The sequence below is a fragment of the Polypterus senegalus genome, chromosome 4 (genome assembly GCF_016835505.1).
Source record: "Polypterus senegalus isolate Bchr_013 chromosome 4, ASM1683550v1, whole genome shotgun sequence".
Taxonomy (NCBI): domain Eukaryota; kingdom Metazoa; phylum Chordata; class Cladistia; order Polypteriformes; family Polypteridae; genus Polypterus; species Polypterus senegalus.
The window spans coordinates 42887128-42902727 of NC_053157.1; the positions used below are offsets into that span (position 1 = coordinate 42887128).

At 36.1% G+C, this 15600-nt stretch overlaps 1 protein-coding gene across 7 annotated transcripts in view; it reads left to right on the forward strand.

The window, feature by feature from the left end:
• Positions 1-10875, forward strand: part of nipblb (NIPBL cohesin loading factor b) — a 137745-nt gene extending 126870 nt beyond the window's left edge. For all 7 annotated transcript variants that reach the window (XM_039750538.1, XM_039750540.1, XM_039750542.1 and 4 more), the window contains 3 exons: positions 45-219; positions 381-563; positions 9892-10875. In XM_039750538.1, the coding sequence (XP_039606472.1) occupies positions 45-219; positions 381-563; positions 9892-10251 (718 nt within the window). In that variant the 3' untranslated portion in view covers positions 10252-10875. The remainder of the gene's footprint in view (positions 1-44; positions 220-380; positions 564-9891) is intronic.
• Positions 10876-15600: the final 4725 nt, after the last annotated feature.

Below are 15600 nucleotides of genomic sequence, written 5' to 3' on the forward strand. Positions count from 1 at the left end.
TACTCTGGTGATTTTAATTCTGTATTTATTTCTTTTTTCCTTAGTAAAATCCAGAAGTATTCTCCAACTGAGTCTGCTAAAATATATGACAAAGCTGTAAACCGAAAGTCATCAGTACATTTTAGTCCTCGGCAGACGATAGAATTTCTGTCAAATGATATGGCAAATGCAGAGTTAACAGATGAGGTTAAGCGGAAGATTGTGAGACAGTATCTTGATGTAAGAAATTTTATTTAGGGGTTTATTTTATTAGACCGTAACTATTCTTTTCTTTTTTATTCCGATTGCAGTGTTTGATTTTTCATTTGGTTGTCCACTTACAAAGAAAGTAATATGGTTGAATACATCACAATAAACTGATTTTACCAATCTGTTTTTAGTTCAAATTATTAATGGAACATTTGGACCCTGATGAAGAGGATGAAGAGGGTGAGGCATCAGCAAGTGCAAATGCCCGAAACAAAGCTATAAATGCACTTCTTGGAGGAGGAAGTCCAAAAAACAACACTGCTGACACTGAAGATGATGAGAGTGATGGGGAAGACAAGGGGGGTGCTTCAGGGGTAATAAACTTCTTGCCATTTTTTTTTTTTTTTTTGCATTTAGGGCTATTAAATATGTTAAGCTTTTATTTGGGGGGTGGGGGATTGTATTTTATAGCAAACCTCTGTAGGAAGTTTGTATTATGCTGTTAAGTTTTCACATTTTTCTGTCATGCTGAATAGAATTATTAATTTATGACTAACTGGATATGTGTTTTGAGATCTATTCAAACATTACAACAAGAGAAAAGTTTTATGTTCTTTTAATTTAAAAATTGACATTCTTGTTGTGGGGAGGGTACAAGTACAGGAGGCTTGGGAGGAGAAAAAGTAGAGTTTCTAGAATTCATTTTTTTAAACTTATATATAAAATCATAATATTTTTGAACACTTTATATAACTTAAAAATCAAGTATATTTCTGGGAAGTATTAGGATTATGCATTTTGTGTTACAGAACAACTTTTCCCTTCACTTTGTATCTGCCACTTGAACTCTTTCCGCAGTTTACTTTCCTGTGTGCTTGCTTCTCATATGCAAGCGAACTTGCACTATGCTATAGTTATAGCAGCATTCCTTCTGAAAACAAATCATAAATATAACCATGCAATTGGTGCTTTCATGTCAACCTTAAACATTGAATGACCCAGAATTTTGAAACTAAGAGTGACCTGGCCATATGTAGGAAATAGGGACATGTATATAGTAATCTAACACTAGAATTACCAAGGCCTACAAAAAAACACGTAATCCCGACCCACCTTAAATTCCTTCGCATCTCTCCATCAGCATCTTTTGTATTGTAAATGTGTTGATCAGCTGCAAGCAGCCTGCTGTCCCATGCCCTGCCTTGACAGAATTACGCTCTCCCAGCTCAAGCCAAGGCTCTTTATCTGCATGTGAGTTTCCAGGAGTTGTATAGGGTAAATAATACAGTATATCATTATTTGAAATACATGCATTTCATGTGTGTTCATGTCTACAAAGATCTTTGTAAGTGTAGGATGAAAGGAAATGTGTGGCAAGAAATGCTGAACACATACCTAAAACAGACACTTTTTCCATGTTGTACTAATAATGACATAAAGTGTATAATGTGTGAAGACTTTAGTCCAAATATCAAATAAACACGTGCGTGGTCGAGTCTCGGCTCTCCAAATATTGAGCTGCTGCTATTATTACTATCTATCTATACTAATAAAAGGCAAAGCCCTCACTGACTCACTCAGTGTCTCACTACTAATTCTCCAACTTCCCGTGTGGGTGGAAGGCTGAAATTTGGCAGGCTCATTCCTTACAGCTTCCTTACAAAAGTTTCATTTCGAAATTCTACACGTAATGGTCATAACTGGAAGCTATTTTTCTCCACATACTGTAATGGAGTTGAGCTTGAAAGCCGTGGGGGGCGGAGTTTTGTGTGACATCATCATGCCTCCCACGTAATCACGTGAAATGACTGTCAACGCAGTACGTAGAAAACAAGGAAGAGCTCCAAAAAGCACTGAAGAAAACATGCATTATATAATTGAGAAGGCAGTGAAACAATAAGAAGCGAGCGAGTGACATATACAACCATATTCATAAGTGCTGCTACTTCGGAAACAAAGCACGGTGTAAACCTAAAGTTTAAATTAAGTTCATAGACAGGCTGCCGCTGGCGTTTGTCATGCCCACGGGTAATGCGGGATACAAGTTTAATGAGAGGACGCAGGGTATAAACGAGAGTTTTGATCACTTTTTAACTAAGTTAAAATTGCAGGTGAAGGGCTGTGCTATGCAAATTCCGAGAGACTGTGTTTGTGGGGGGATTGACAGTTAAGGCGGGTGGGAGAGTCACGTCATCATCTCACCTCCCATTCACCTCATTTCGCTCTGAGCTGAGCTCCGCAGCTAACGTAGTCTTACGGAAGCGACTTTGCGACGCTGCCACCAAATACTCACAGAAAAATCCACAAGTTAATACACACTCTGAATCCTCCAGGCACTACTTAACAAAAGGTTACATTGACAATTGTGTTACGTTATTTTTAAAATGTTTCCTTTTCTTAGCACAAGCACAGCTGAGAAGCTTTGATGCATGTGCTCCATATCGTGTTAAAAAATAATGCATTTAATCACACTTTGCATTCCAAGCAAAGGGGAAACTTCTGTCAATGCATGATTTCCTGGTACACTGATTACATTGATATGCGCTTCCCGATTCATTTTACCCTCGCACCCCCTTGGTTTGAGAACAAGTATGAAAAAATATGAGGTTAACACAGAAAAACAGATCACCAATTGAAGCTTTATGAATAATCGATACTTTATTCGCCATCAATAATTGTTTTGGTAAAACCATACTCAGTGTAATCCTCCTTCCATTTTATAATTTTTCCGCCACTAGCCATGATGAATGGTTAAAAAGTAATAGCGAAGCGAGGGTGACTTATTCAGGCAGGCAGGCGACAGCTCAATAGCTCGAATTTGGATATAAGTAGGTTCTATTTAGTCGCCAGAAATATCTTTGGTAGGAATGGAAGTTGAATTTAGTCTTTAAATTTCTATGGTGAAGAAAAATTTATGCAATGATGACTAAATTTAACTATATAAAGTCAAAACTTGTATATATAAAGTCATTCCCGAATATATAAAGTCAAAACTTGATTATATAAAGTCAGCACTGGAATATATAAAGTCAAAACTTGAATATATAAAGTCATTCCCAAATATATAAAGTCAAAACCTGAGTATATAAAGACGGCGTTGGAATTATATAAAGTCAAATCTTGAATATATAAAGTCAGCGCTGGAATATCCATCCATTTCCCAACACGTTGAATCTGACCACAGGGTCACGGGGGTCTGCTGGAGCCAATCCCAGCCAACACTGGGCGCAAGGCAGGAACCAATCCTGGGCAGGGCACATGCATCATTTTCAAAACATTAACCGAACAGTGTTTTTTTAATTTATTTTTCTGAATACGTTTTTTTAAATTTATTTTTCTGAATACGTTTTTGTTAACTTAGTTCAGTTCAGAGTCGTTTCAATCCACATATTTTGACTTTCACTTTATATACTCAGATGTTGACTTTATATAATCAGGAATGACTTTATAAATTCTGACGCTGACTTTATATATTTAGGTTTTGACTTTATAGATTCCAGCAATGACTTTATTTATTCAGAAACAAATTTGACTTTATATATACCGACGCTGACTTTATATATTCAAGTTTTGACTTTATATATTCGGGAATGACTTGATATATTCAAGTTTTGACTTTATATATTCCAGCGCTGACTTTATATATTCAAGTTTTGACTTTATATATTCCGACAGTGACTTTATATATTCAAGTTTTGACTTTATATATTCTGACGCCGACTTTATATATTCAAAAAAATCAATGTATTTGCCTGTGTGGCACCCCATAGTATATGTGTGTGTGTATATATGTACACATGTATGTCTATATATATGCCAGCAACACTCAAGACAATGACAAAACAATGACATTGTCAATCATGTTACGTTATTATTAAAATGTTTCCTTTTCTTTTTACTTCTCCGCTGCGAAGCGCGGGTATTTTGCTATATAGATATAGATATATATATAAAGATATAGATATGACAACAACACTCATATCAATGACAAAACAATTACATTAACAATCATGTTACGTTATTTTAAAAATTTTTCCTTTTCTTTTTCATAATTTCTTTAGCACACTACTTCTCCGCTGCGAAGTGCGGATATTCTGCTAGTCTATTATAATAAAAAAAGTCCTGGAGAGAAACAGTAGGGCAACGATACTTAATCTTAAAAGACCCACGAGACTAAAGAGATTGGCCACGGAGCATCTCTCGGGGACCTTAAACATGAGACTTTGTGCCAAGAGATTGACCCAGGACCGTCTCACAATGACATAGAACATGAGATTCTTGCAAGACACGCCCTACGTACAACCAAATAACAGCATGGGGAGGAACACATTCAGTCGTGTTTTGGCTTTGAGCACACACAGATCCAGGGCGCTCAGCGCAGAGCAGATTAAGGACAGTTTGTTTTAAATGAAACTTAGATGACTAAGCAAAGAAGAAAGCAGCGTGTAGAAAACGGACTTAAAAGCGTTGGAGAGACAAAAAAGAAAAATAATAATCTAGGCACAAATTCAGAAAATAAGGAAAGTAATTATCAGCCCGGAACAGGTGGAATTGAAAAAAAAAAAAGCACGTCCAATCTGGACGTTGGCGGTATACACATGCAGAACAGGTTACAGATTATGAAAGCAGCGTAATTCGGAAGGCTCAACAAAAAAAAAAACGTTGGCGCAATACACGTGGAGAAAGTTAAAGAATATGAAAGTAGGAAAATTAAAGTATAAAAAAAAAAGAAAGATCTCAGTAGCGCAAACAAACATAAATTATTACTCGAAAAAGGGAAAGTAATAACCATGGACCAGGTGTTATTGAAACAATAGCAGGATAAAGCGAGGTCTGAAATAAAAGACAGAGTAGAACATATGTAGAGCAGGTTAGAGATAATAAAAACTGTAATTCAAAAGACTCGTTGAAACACATGCAGAGCAAGATACAGAATATGAAAGCAGAAAAAAGCGACAGTGTCAAAACAAAGTAAACATTGCATTAGCGCAAAGAAAGAGAAATTATTATTCGGAGAAACAATGAAAAGACGAATAGAGATTGAATATATGAACATAGGTGATATGTCAGAAGTATGTAAATATTGTAAGGCTTTGAAGTTTAAGTCAAGAGAATTTCAAAAACAGAGTTTACCTCACGTGCATTTATTGGTTACTTTGCAAAAAAAAAAAATTAACTGCTGATGATGTAGATCATTTTGTCTGTGCTAAAATTCCAAACAGAGAAACTTATCCTAAATTATGGTACAAAGTCATTAAACACATGTCTCACTGACCTCATTAAAAACATACAGCACATTAGGACTCGAAAGATTCCAGATATTGATTTTACAGAAGTTCTGAAATAAAAGTGAAACTAATGAAATAGTAACAATTCAAAGAAAAAAAAATCCTAACTGTGTATCCGGAAAAACAAAAACGGGGGTTGGCGACCAAAGCGAGCAGGGGGCAAAGCCCCCTAGTAATATAATAAAAACATACATTTGATTTGAGTCTGTAACACACAGTGTATTTTTTGGCTACTTGTAAAAGTTTGCGCTTGTTTTTTTTTTTCTCTCTTATTCAGTTTTATTCTTTCAGTGACATTCACGTGGTACAACAAACTTGCCTCTCCCTCACTGAGTTGATGCCGTTTATCTCCATTCTTTTCACAAGAGCAGTGATGACCACAGTTGGTGCTGTGGCTGATGCCTCCTCAGAACCATTTGTTGTACCGGCAATCAAAGATACGACTTTCCGTGACCGCTGTCAAACTACCATACGGAATTTGCGCTTTGACAACAAAGACACCCATGCAGAACGTATGAAAAACAACAGATTTGCTGCCGTTTCGGACATCTGGCACAGTTGAAAACTGTGTTTTGAGTTACAACCCAAGGCAAAGACTTTCCAAGTCTGTGGTCATAAAGCTTATAGAGCTGTTTCTGGACAAAGGGAGAACCGTAACAACAGACAGCTTCTTCACAGCCTATTCTGCGGCTAATAGACTGCTGCACCGTGACACAACTCTGCTTGGCACCAGAAGTAAAATGTAACTTCCACCTGCAACTAAAGTCATAGTATGCGAGCAATTCACCACGCTAATATTTAGATTTGGCAGTGTCATCCTGGCGGTGTATATGCCCAAAAAGAAGCCACCTTTGATTTCGGTCTATAACAGCCGATGTAAAGTTTTGCATCCTGTAAAAGATATCACTGAAGGGGTATAACCAGATACACAAACGCTGGTAAATCATCATAAACAAACACATTTTTCTTTTTTGTTGTTCTTTCAGAAGACTGTCAAAAATGAGACTGCTTCAAAAGGGGAGATGAGACACAACGTAGTGAGACTGTTAGTTTAGAATAAAAAGTAGCAACAACATCAACATTCATTTATATAGCACATTTTCATATGAATGATGTAGCTCAAAGTGCTTTACATGATGAAGAAAGAGAAAAGACAAAAATAAGAATTAAAATTAGGGAAGACTAATTAACATAGAATAAAAGTAAGTTCCGATGGCCATGGAGGACAGAAAAAAACAAAAGAAAAACTCCAGACGGCTGGAGAAAAAAATAAAATCTACAGGGGTTCCAGGCCACGAGACCGCCCAGGCCCCTCTAGGCATTCTACCTAACATAAATGACCTCAATCAGTCCTCGTTGTATTCAGGGTTCTCATGGAAGAACTTGATGATGATGGTCATGTGGACTTCTGGCCTTTAATCCATCAATGTAAGGGCATCATGGTGCTTTGATTAAGTGTTGGTGGCGCAGATCGCCACCACAGAAAACCAGAAAAAGAACAGAAGAAAAAGTAGAAGTTAGTACAGATTTTGAAGCCACCATGAATAATAATGATAATTAATTGAATATACAGAGCATAAGGATTAAACTAAAATGAATCTATGAGAAAGCCATATTAAAGTACAGTAATCCCTCCTCGATCGCGGGGGTTGCGTTCCAGAACTCCCCGTGATAGGTGAAAATCCGCGAAGTAGAAACCATATGTTTGTATGGTTATTTTTATATATTTTAAGCACTTATAAACTCTCCCACACTGTTAACATTATTAGAGCCCTCTAGACATGAAATAACACCCTTTAGTCAAAAGTTTAAACTGTGCTCCATGACAAGACAGAGATGACAGTTCTTTCTTAAAATTAAAAGAATGCAAACATATCTTCTCTTCAAAGGAGCGCCGTCAGGCGCAGAGAATGTCAGTGAGAGAGAGAGAAGAGCAAACAATCAAAAAATCAATACGTGCTGTTGAGCTTTTAAGTATGCGCACCACGATAAAGCAGCCGCAAAGAAAGGAGCAATGTGAAGGTAGTCTTTCAGCATTTTTTAGAATAGTGTCCGTATCTTTTAGCCAGCCTCTGTGCAAACAGCCCCTCTGCTCACACCCCCTCTGTCAGGCGCAGAGAAAGTCAGAGAGAGTGAGAGAGAACGAGAAAAGCAAACAATCAAGCACCGCTGAGGAAGCACATCGTATATCAATGAGGAATTTTATTTAATACGTAATACATGCTCTGATTGGGTAGCTTCTAAGCCATCCACCAATAGCGTTCCTTGTATGAAATTAACTGGGCAAACAAACTGAGGAAGCATGTACTTTAAATTAAAAGAGCAATTGTCCGCAGAAATCCGCGAACCAGCGAAAAATCCGTGATATATATTTAGATATGCTTACATTTAAAATCCGCGATGGAGTGAAGCCGCGAAAGTTGAAGCACAATATAGCGAGGCATCACTGTAATGTGTTTTCTGCAGTGTTTTAAAGTGCTCCTCCGTAATTGCCTGGTGAATTTCTATCAGTAAGCTATTCCAGATTTTAGGTGCATAACAGCAGAAGGCCGCCTCACCAACTCTTAAGTTTAGCTCTCGGAATGCTAAGCAGACACTCATTTAAAGATCTAAGATTATGATTTGGAGTGTAAGGTATAAGACATTCCGAAATATAAGATGGAGTGAGATTATTTAAGGCTTTGTAAACCATAAGCAGTATTTTAAAGTCAATTCTAAATGACACATGTAACAAATGTAATGACATCAAAACTGGAGAAATGTGCTCAGATTTTCTTTTCCTAGTTAAGATTCTAGCAGCTGCATTCTACACTAGTTGCAATCGATTGATGTTTTCTGGGGTAGTCTTGAGAGGAATGCGTTCCAGTAATCTAGTCAACTGAAAACAAAAGCGTGAACTAATTTCTCAGCATCTTGCAATGTTATAAGAGGTCTAATTTGCTATACAAAGAGAGAGACTTGAAACTGACACTTATTGACTGTTCAATGCTGTGTTTATTAATAACGGTACAATGATGGCAGAAAACACTTTGAAATGAAGGTGTTATTTGTAATTGGAAACCTTAATTTCTGAGGATTACTGGGAAACATAATTTGTGTAACTAAACAACAGAAATTAATGAAATTAGCCATTACAGTAGAAACCTGATTATTGGAGGTAACATGGACGAATGACACCAAGGATAACTGAAAACTCGGATAAAACAGATGGCCAAGTCCATTTTCAAAATTGAATTGTTTGGCCACTCTATATGGTACAGTTTCACATTTTTCAGCCTCTTTTCATAACTTAGCAGTGTTGGATAGGTATTACAGTTTTGATTTTTGTATCAATACCAGAACTTCAGTAAACTGAGTCACGTATAATTGGCGTTTCACTATGTTACAAATTAGTATTCTTGTCATGATGGTAATTCACATAATGACAAAACAGCTATTAAAAGTTTTTGACTGTAATATTTGTGTACACTAGCAGTTGGCACTGAGAACTGGCAAAAACTAGTGTACTTAAATTTCACCTACAAAACAAAAGCTTGAGCAGATGTACCAATGCTATAAAAAATGGGTTAAACCTCTGAGTTAAGGATGTATAAGATGCAGTAGGATAGAGTCAGAACAATGTAAAATATAATTTATGGTAAAAATTACAAGAGGAGCAATAAATATATGCCCTGAAGAAGTTATTTTGGGTTAAAGAAACATCATTTTAAAAATTACAATTGTAAATTCTACATTTCTGGGACAAAAAAAAAAATCTTTCGACACTTACTGCAAAACTTGCCATGGCATTTAAACATTGTAAATCAAAATCCACCATGTACTCTCTTTTACATAGTTGCTTGTGAATTGAATGAAAAGCGGGTCAGTGCTTTAGAGAAAGAGAGTTTAGCAACACAGTTTGCAGTATTATCTTCCATTTCTGCCTTTTGTAACTTTAGGTTAGTAGTCTGTTCAAAATGCAACATTTAAAAAATAGCCTAAATTATTGTTGATCAATGCAGTGACCACTGACCATCATTTAGTGAGAATGTTATTCCAGTAATCTCAGTGTAGTTCAACAATACTCATATTATGATGTATTGTTTCTTTTATGCTAGATTTTGCATGTTCAAATAAGTTATTTCTAGCAACATGTTTTACAGCCTGCCTAAATCTATGGTTAAAAGATGGTACTGTATAGCAAGTGTATTTTAGTTGCATTTTTGCCAATATTTAAATATTACGTATCTGCACACAAAAATATTTTTTATAAGAACATAGCACAGTGTTTTCTTTACCTGGTTAGTATCTTTGAAAATGGGACTAGCAGATTGTTTTAAATTTGATATTTCTGTCTAGGTTGAGGAAAACTAGAAATATTTAAAATGCATAAATAAACTTGCCTAATTTATTTTTTCTGCTCTTTTTGTTCTAGTCAAAAAGACCGAAGCGGGGAGAATCGGCAGAAGTCACGGGTCAGTTGAATGAAACTGTAGAAGCCATGGATGTTATTGCAATTTGCTGCCCAAAATACAAGGACAGGCCACAGATTGCCAGGGTTATACAAAAGACCAGCAATGGCTACAGCGTTCACTGGATGGCAGGTTCTTATAGCGGAGCATGGGCAGAGGCTAAGAAGCGAGATGGACGCAAACTGGTGCCTTGGGTAGACACTATAAAAGAATCGGACATCATTTACAAGAAAATTGTTCTGACAAGTGCACATAAGCTGACTAATAAAGTTGTTCAGACTTTACGATCACTGTATGCAGCTAAGGATGGAACTTCCAGCTAATGAATTTACAATTTCAGCCAAATTCACAGGGATTTAAAAAAAGTAAACAAAAACTTGAAAATGCAACATTTTGGCAAAAAATTTTTTTTTCGTATGTGAAGAAGTATAAACGTGCATCCAGGACACTGAAAACAAAATTAAACAAACACCCCAGAAGGAAATGTTTGGAAAACATTTTGTGGGAGCTTCCTTCGCTGTTGTGCAGCAGAAACTTCTCATTTGATTTCTACTCCCACTGTATTATAGTTTAAAAAATGTTTATATCTCGAAAAATTCTGTTTAAAAAAAAAAAAATAAACTTAAAGTGAATGTTGGAAATTAGTCTGTTAATGTTCTTAATAAAGTGTTCTTGGAGTTTAACCTAGCGACGGATGGCTTTCTTTAGCTTAGCTCAGTTTCCAGGGAAACGTTTGTTTTTTTCCAAGCTGTAAAATGGCAGAAGTCTCCTGGATATAATTTATTCTGTTGAAAAGAAGCATGCAGTATCTGTGGCCTATTTGCAGGAGGAGTTTTTTTGTAAATGTAGATTTTGATGTATTAGGTCACCCTGGGTAATAAGAGAAAGGGATCCCCAGCAACACTGGAGGAACAAATACTGCAATAAATTTTTTTACTTCTTTGTTACCTGTCTGTTTCAATTTGATTTTATTGCTCTATTTTATCATTTTAAAACATGTTCACAGGTGAACGTTTTATAACTGCAAATTAACATAGTTCTGATTTTTAAAAGGGGTGGCACAGTGGTTGGTTCTCTTACCTCACTTGCCTGAGGAGGCTGGGTATGAATTCTAGCCTGGTTACTAACTGTGAAGTTTGCACATTCTCCCCATATTTGCATGGATATTTTCCAGATACTGGATTTCGTCCCACATCCCAGTGATCTACAGTTTAGGTTAGTTGGTGACTCTAAATTAGCCCGGTGTGATCAAGTACAGTGTGTGGGTGTATGTGTATTTTTGGGGGTACAATGGGCTTTTAATCCTGTATTGAAATCTGCAGGTTCAGATATTGAATACATTTTCAGATTTAGAAATCTTTTTTGGATCCTTTTATATTTTGTCATTGCTCCTATGGTTTGGCATGCTTTCAGTTTTACTGTTTGGTATACCTAAAGAACATTCAACTAGCTCCAGTCTAGTCTTCATTCATAATATATGAGTCTGTGATATTTACAGTGGAGGGTTTGCTCGTAGTTGATTATACAACAAATACATATTTGGATTTTACTGTTATCTTTGAATTTGATTTTTAAGCCAATTAGTCATTTACTGAACAGTGTGTATCTTCATCTCAGGAGTTTTGCCATATTTATTTCTGACCACAGACATACATTTAATTTGTGAGGGGTTGGGGTTTTTTTTTTTTATAAACAGTAAATTTTTGATTTTTATTTAGTATTTCACTAAATATACAGTACTTTGATTGTGTCTTTCACCTTTTATTGTAACTGTTGATGGTACTCATGATTTGTGTTTTTCTATTCTAAAATCTGTAGTTGTACATAAATGCTGATGCCAGAGTGTAACAATCAATGGGAAATGGGTAGAGAATTGTTTTGGAGGATTTTCAGAAATGTCTTTTGTATATTAGAGCACAGTCAGGAAGTGGATTGTTCAGCACAGCAGTCCTCTTGCACAAGAGTGAAGCCTTCTATGGCAGTGGAAGAGCTAAAGCTAGAGATGATAACAGAGCTTCACTCCAGTGTTGGTGGACATCCAAAGAGACTTCTAAGAAGGTACTATAACTACAAAACACAACTTGAGCATGAAAGTGTCATTTTTTTTGTCTAGTGATAAAATGTTGTCATAATTAATTATTTAAATTTATATAGTGCTTGTCTCACTTCTCAAAGCACTTCCATGCTGGAAGGACCTGGGAAACAAATCCATAGTACACTTAAAGGATTTTCATCAAATATGGAGTGGGTATTCCAGGTATCTGAAGTAGCACGTCAAGTGAGATAGATTATTGTGATCAAGATATCTCAGTAGTTTAACTTAAGTGTATATATAATATAAAAAATGAATGTCTGAGGTGATTTCAGCTCCATAATGTAGCAACCAGTTTTCTGATAAATAGAATTATAAATACGCACATCACTAGACCTTTTGTTTAAACTTTAATTTGGTTGTGAATCCTGTTTCTGTGTATTCTGCATCGGGTTCCTGGTACGTGAAGTCTTTTTGGCCTTTGCCATATTTTTGGGGTTTAGTAAAAGTTTAAGCACCTTTATATAAAATGTGACTTGCCTGTTACAGAAATACTGAGTGTCTAAAAGGAGCCTACATATTAGCAAGAAAATTGTAATTCTTTTCTAATTATCACATTTTTTATATTTCAAAAATGTTACAAAGTCTGTGTTAATGGCAGTGTTATGTAAAATTACTTAACTATTAGCCGAGTTCATCCAGGTGTGAATTCTGTAGCGAGTGATAAGCTGTTTTGTGTACTCCGATAATATGCACTCCGAGATGCAGCCAAACTACATCATTGATGCATCACAGAGCATTCATTTCTATGGTATGAAAACTATCATAACTATTCCCCACAACAACACCCCATTTCTGACAACTTGTGAAGCAATTAAACTGAGGTGACTGACAAGCAAAGATGCATATAAGAAAGGAGGGAATGACAGCCAGGCTTGTGAGGTGGAGGGACCTGGTGCTCTTTTGAAATGTTGAAATGAAAGTAATAGGTACTGTACAAAAATGTGAGGATTCCCAGTGTGTTGTGAGGAATGATTCAATAGGGTGGAGGTATGTAATAGTACCTTGTTAGTGTTGTAGGCGAAATTCAGTTTCAGTGGCAATGAATATCTGGTCAGAGCCTCATTGGTGTGTACATTAATATAGCATACATCAAATCCAGATTTGTAACGGAGTGCAAAGGCAGTTTATTTATTAAATTTAAAGTAATAGTTCATTCTCACCACTAATTTAAAAGTGGTTCAGTAATTTCCAATATACTGGTGTTGTGAATGATTATTTTGCTGGGCCACTAAAAAGCCAGCAGGTGTTACTTTCCTATGTCTACCTCCTAAAAGGAACAGTCTACCCCAAAATTATATATTTTAATGTTACTTACCCCATGTGGTTTTAGTGATGTCTGAAAAAAATTTAAATTTCATCTTTTCATGGAGAACAGAGATTACAAACTTACTGATAAAATAGATCAACTCTGGACCACAGTAAACCATATAAAAAAAATGTCTTGTTACTTGTGTAATGTAATCCTCACATAAAGTTGTCAACTCATATGCTCACAATGTGCAAAACACATGCATTTTTGGATAAAATATTGCTAAATAACTAAATAATATTTCTGGAAAACTTCACGCAGAGAAAACACATTCACACAGGATCATGCTTTTGAATTGAAGACATGCCTCTTACCATCTTTCACTGTTTAAGAGTCCTGACTCCAGTTCAAGAGCTTATACCACTTTTAAGTGACTGTGTGTGTTCTATCATTGTAAGGTTTGCCTTTATTAAGCTAAAGTGTTGCTTTTTCGTTTATTTACATGGCAGTGTTTGATTGTTTCCCTACAACACAATTCTGAAAGTGATATTTTCCTTTACAGCAAAATTCTTTGTGGTCTCTTGTGGAATTCTAGCAACACATGGCAAGCATTGAGCTAAACGGTAACCCCTTAAGGGGTTATTGGACATTGTGCTCGATGAGGTTGGCACTGCCATCATGTGAGGTTGGGTTGTTGTGTTAAAAGTAGTTGGCACTTGAAGCATTTTCAAGTTTACAAAGCCGAAGCAAAACTTGTAAATTAAAAGGAAAAGGCAAAAGATTTGTATTTTTAACTCTTACGGTGTCTTCCAGTTCTGACACAATACATTGCCTTGTGTGCCTTTTTTGAACTGATTTTGACTTGCTTTCCTTTTTTGAACAGATAACATTTAAAATGTTTTTATATGTTGTAAACATGTTAACAAAGTACACTAACTGGAGAATAAAATCCACTGAAGTAGATGGACGGCAAAAATTAACCCAAAAGATGTGGCAGTGTTCAAAATGTGTAGCAATTGTACAAAAATTTGACATGTGGAAACTAATGACTTAAAGTCTTAACATTTCTTAGCTGAAAAGATGACATTTAAAGTGTTTATACGGGTTGAGAACAAGCAAGCCACTTTAAATGCAGTGAAAAATCCATTAAAGCCAACAGTGGTTTAAGGCTGTCCCGAAAACATTAGTTAAAATATTTGTAGAAGCTGTACAAATTACGGGAATGTGAAAATTTTTAGTACTGTTTATTAATCAGGGGAAATGTAGGAATAGTTACAAAGTTTCTTCATAACCAGATGACATTTAGTTTGATTTTACCAATTTCAAAAATGAAACCAAGTCAAATTTGACCCAAAAACATTGTAAGATTTAACCAAATACCATTAACCTGCAGTAATAGTGCAGTTATTTTCCCAGTTCAGTGCTGTCGTTTAGTGCCAGTCCATTAACTTGTTCTGTGGGTAATCTCTTCACAGGTTAATTCAATCTTTTTTGCCAATGTTCTTATCCAGTTCTGGGTTCAGAGAGTGCACAGCGGGACCAGCCTTGGAGGGGATGTTACTCCAGCACGGACCTTGCAGTCACATTTGCTCATACTAGCCCAGTTTCACATGCCTTTTAGAATTTCACCAAACTACTGCTTGTCCCTCTTAATACCTCACCACAAATGTTTACTAATTGCTTTTTTCTTTGTCTTTTTAGAGCACCTCAGGTAAGTATTAATTTTGCTCAAACTTCATTACATTTATATTGGATTATTTTGATATTTATCAAATTATGGTATGTATACTAAATTAAATATTGTAAAATATGTGTAGTGATAATATCAAAGCCTTTCAGATCAAGTGACAATTTGACACTCCAGTCTCACATGCTTTTCCTTTGTCTGCCCCAGGGTTATGAGGAAGATGAAGTTTATCTACATATCATGCAGTTGAAGATTGGGCAACAACACTTGATGGGGCATGACTGCACTATGCCTGACAGACAGGAAACCAGAAAAAAAATGTAGAGAAAGATTGGGTTGGAAATAGAAAATCTGCATCCGTGAAACCATGAGGTACTAGTGCCACCTGCTGTACTACCTTCTGGTCACATACATCCAGTCACTCAAAAATATAAACTTCCCTATTATAAATGTGAGGGACCATGTATCTATGAAGGAGCCGATCATGCAGTGTAACTGCAACAGAGCCAGCCTTACATTTCACATGCTAAGACATGCCATTGGTGTTTAAAACTCTTCCAGATCAGATGTTTTTTTATTTGTAAACTCAAGGTCCCGCATTTGTGGTCAGTGAGCAGCACTGAACATTGTGACTCCACAGA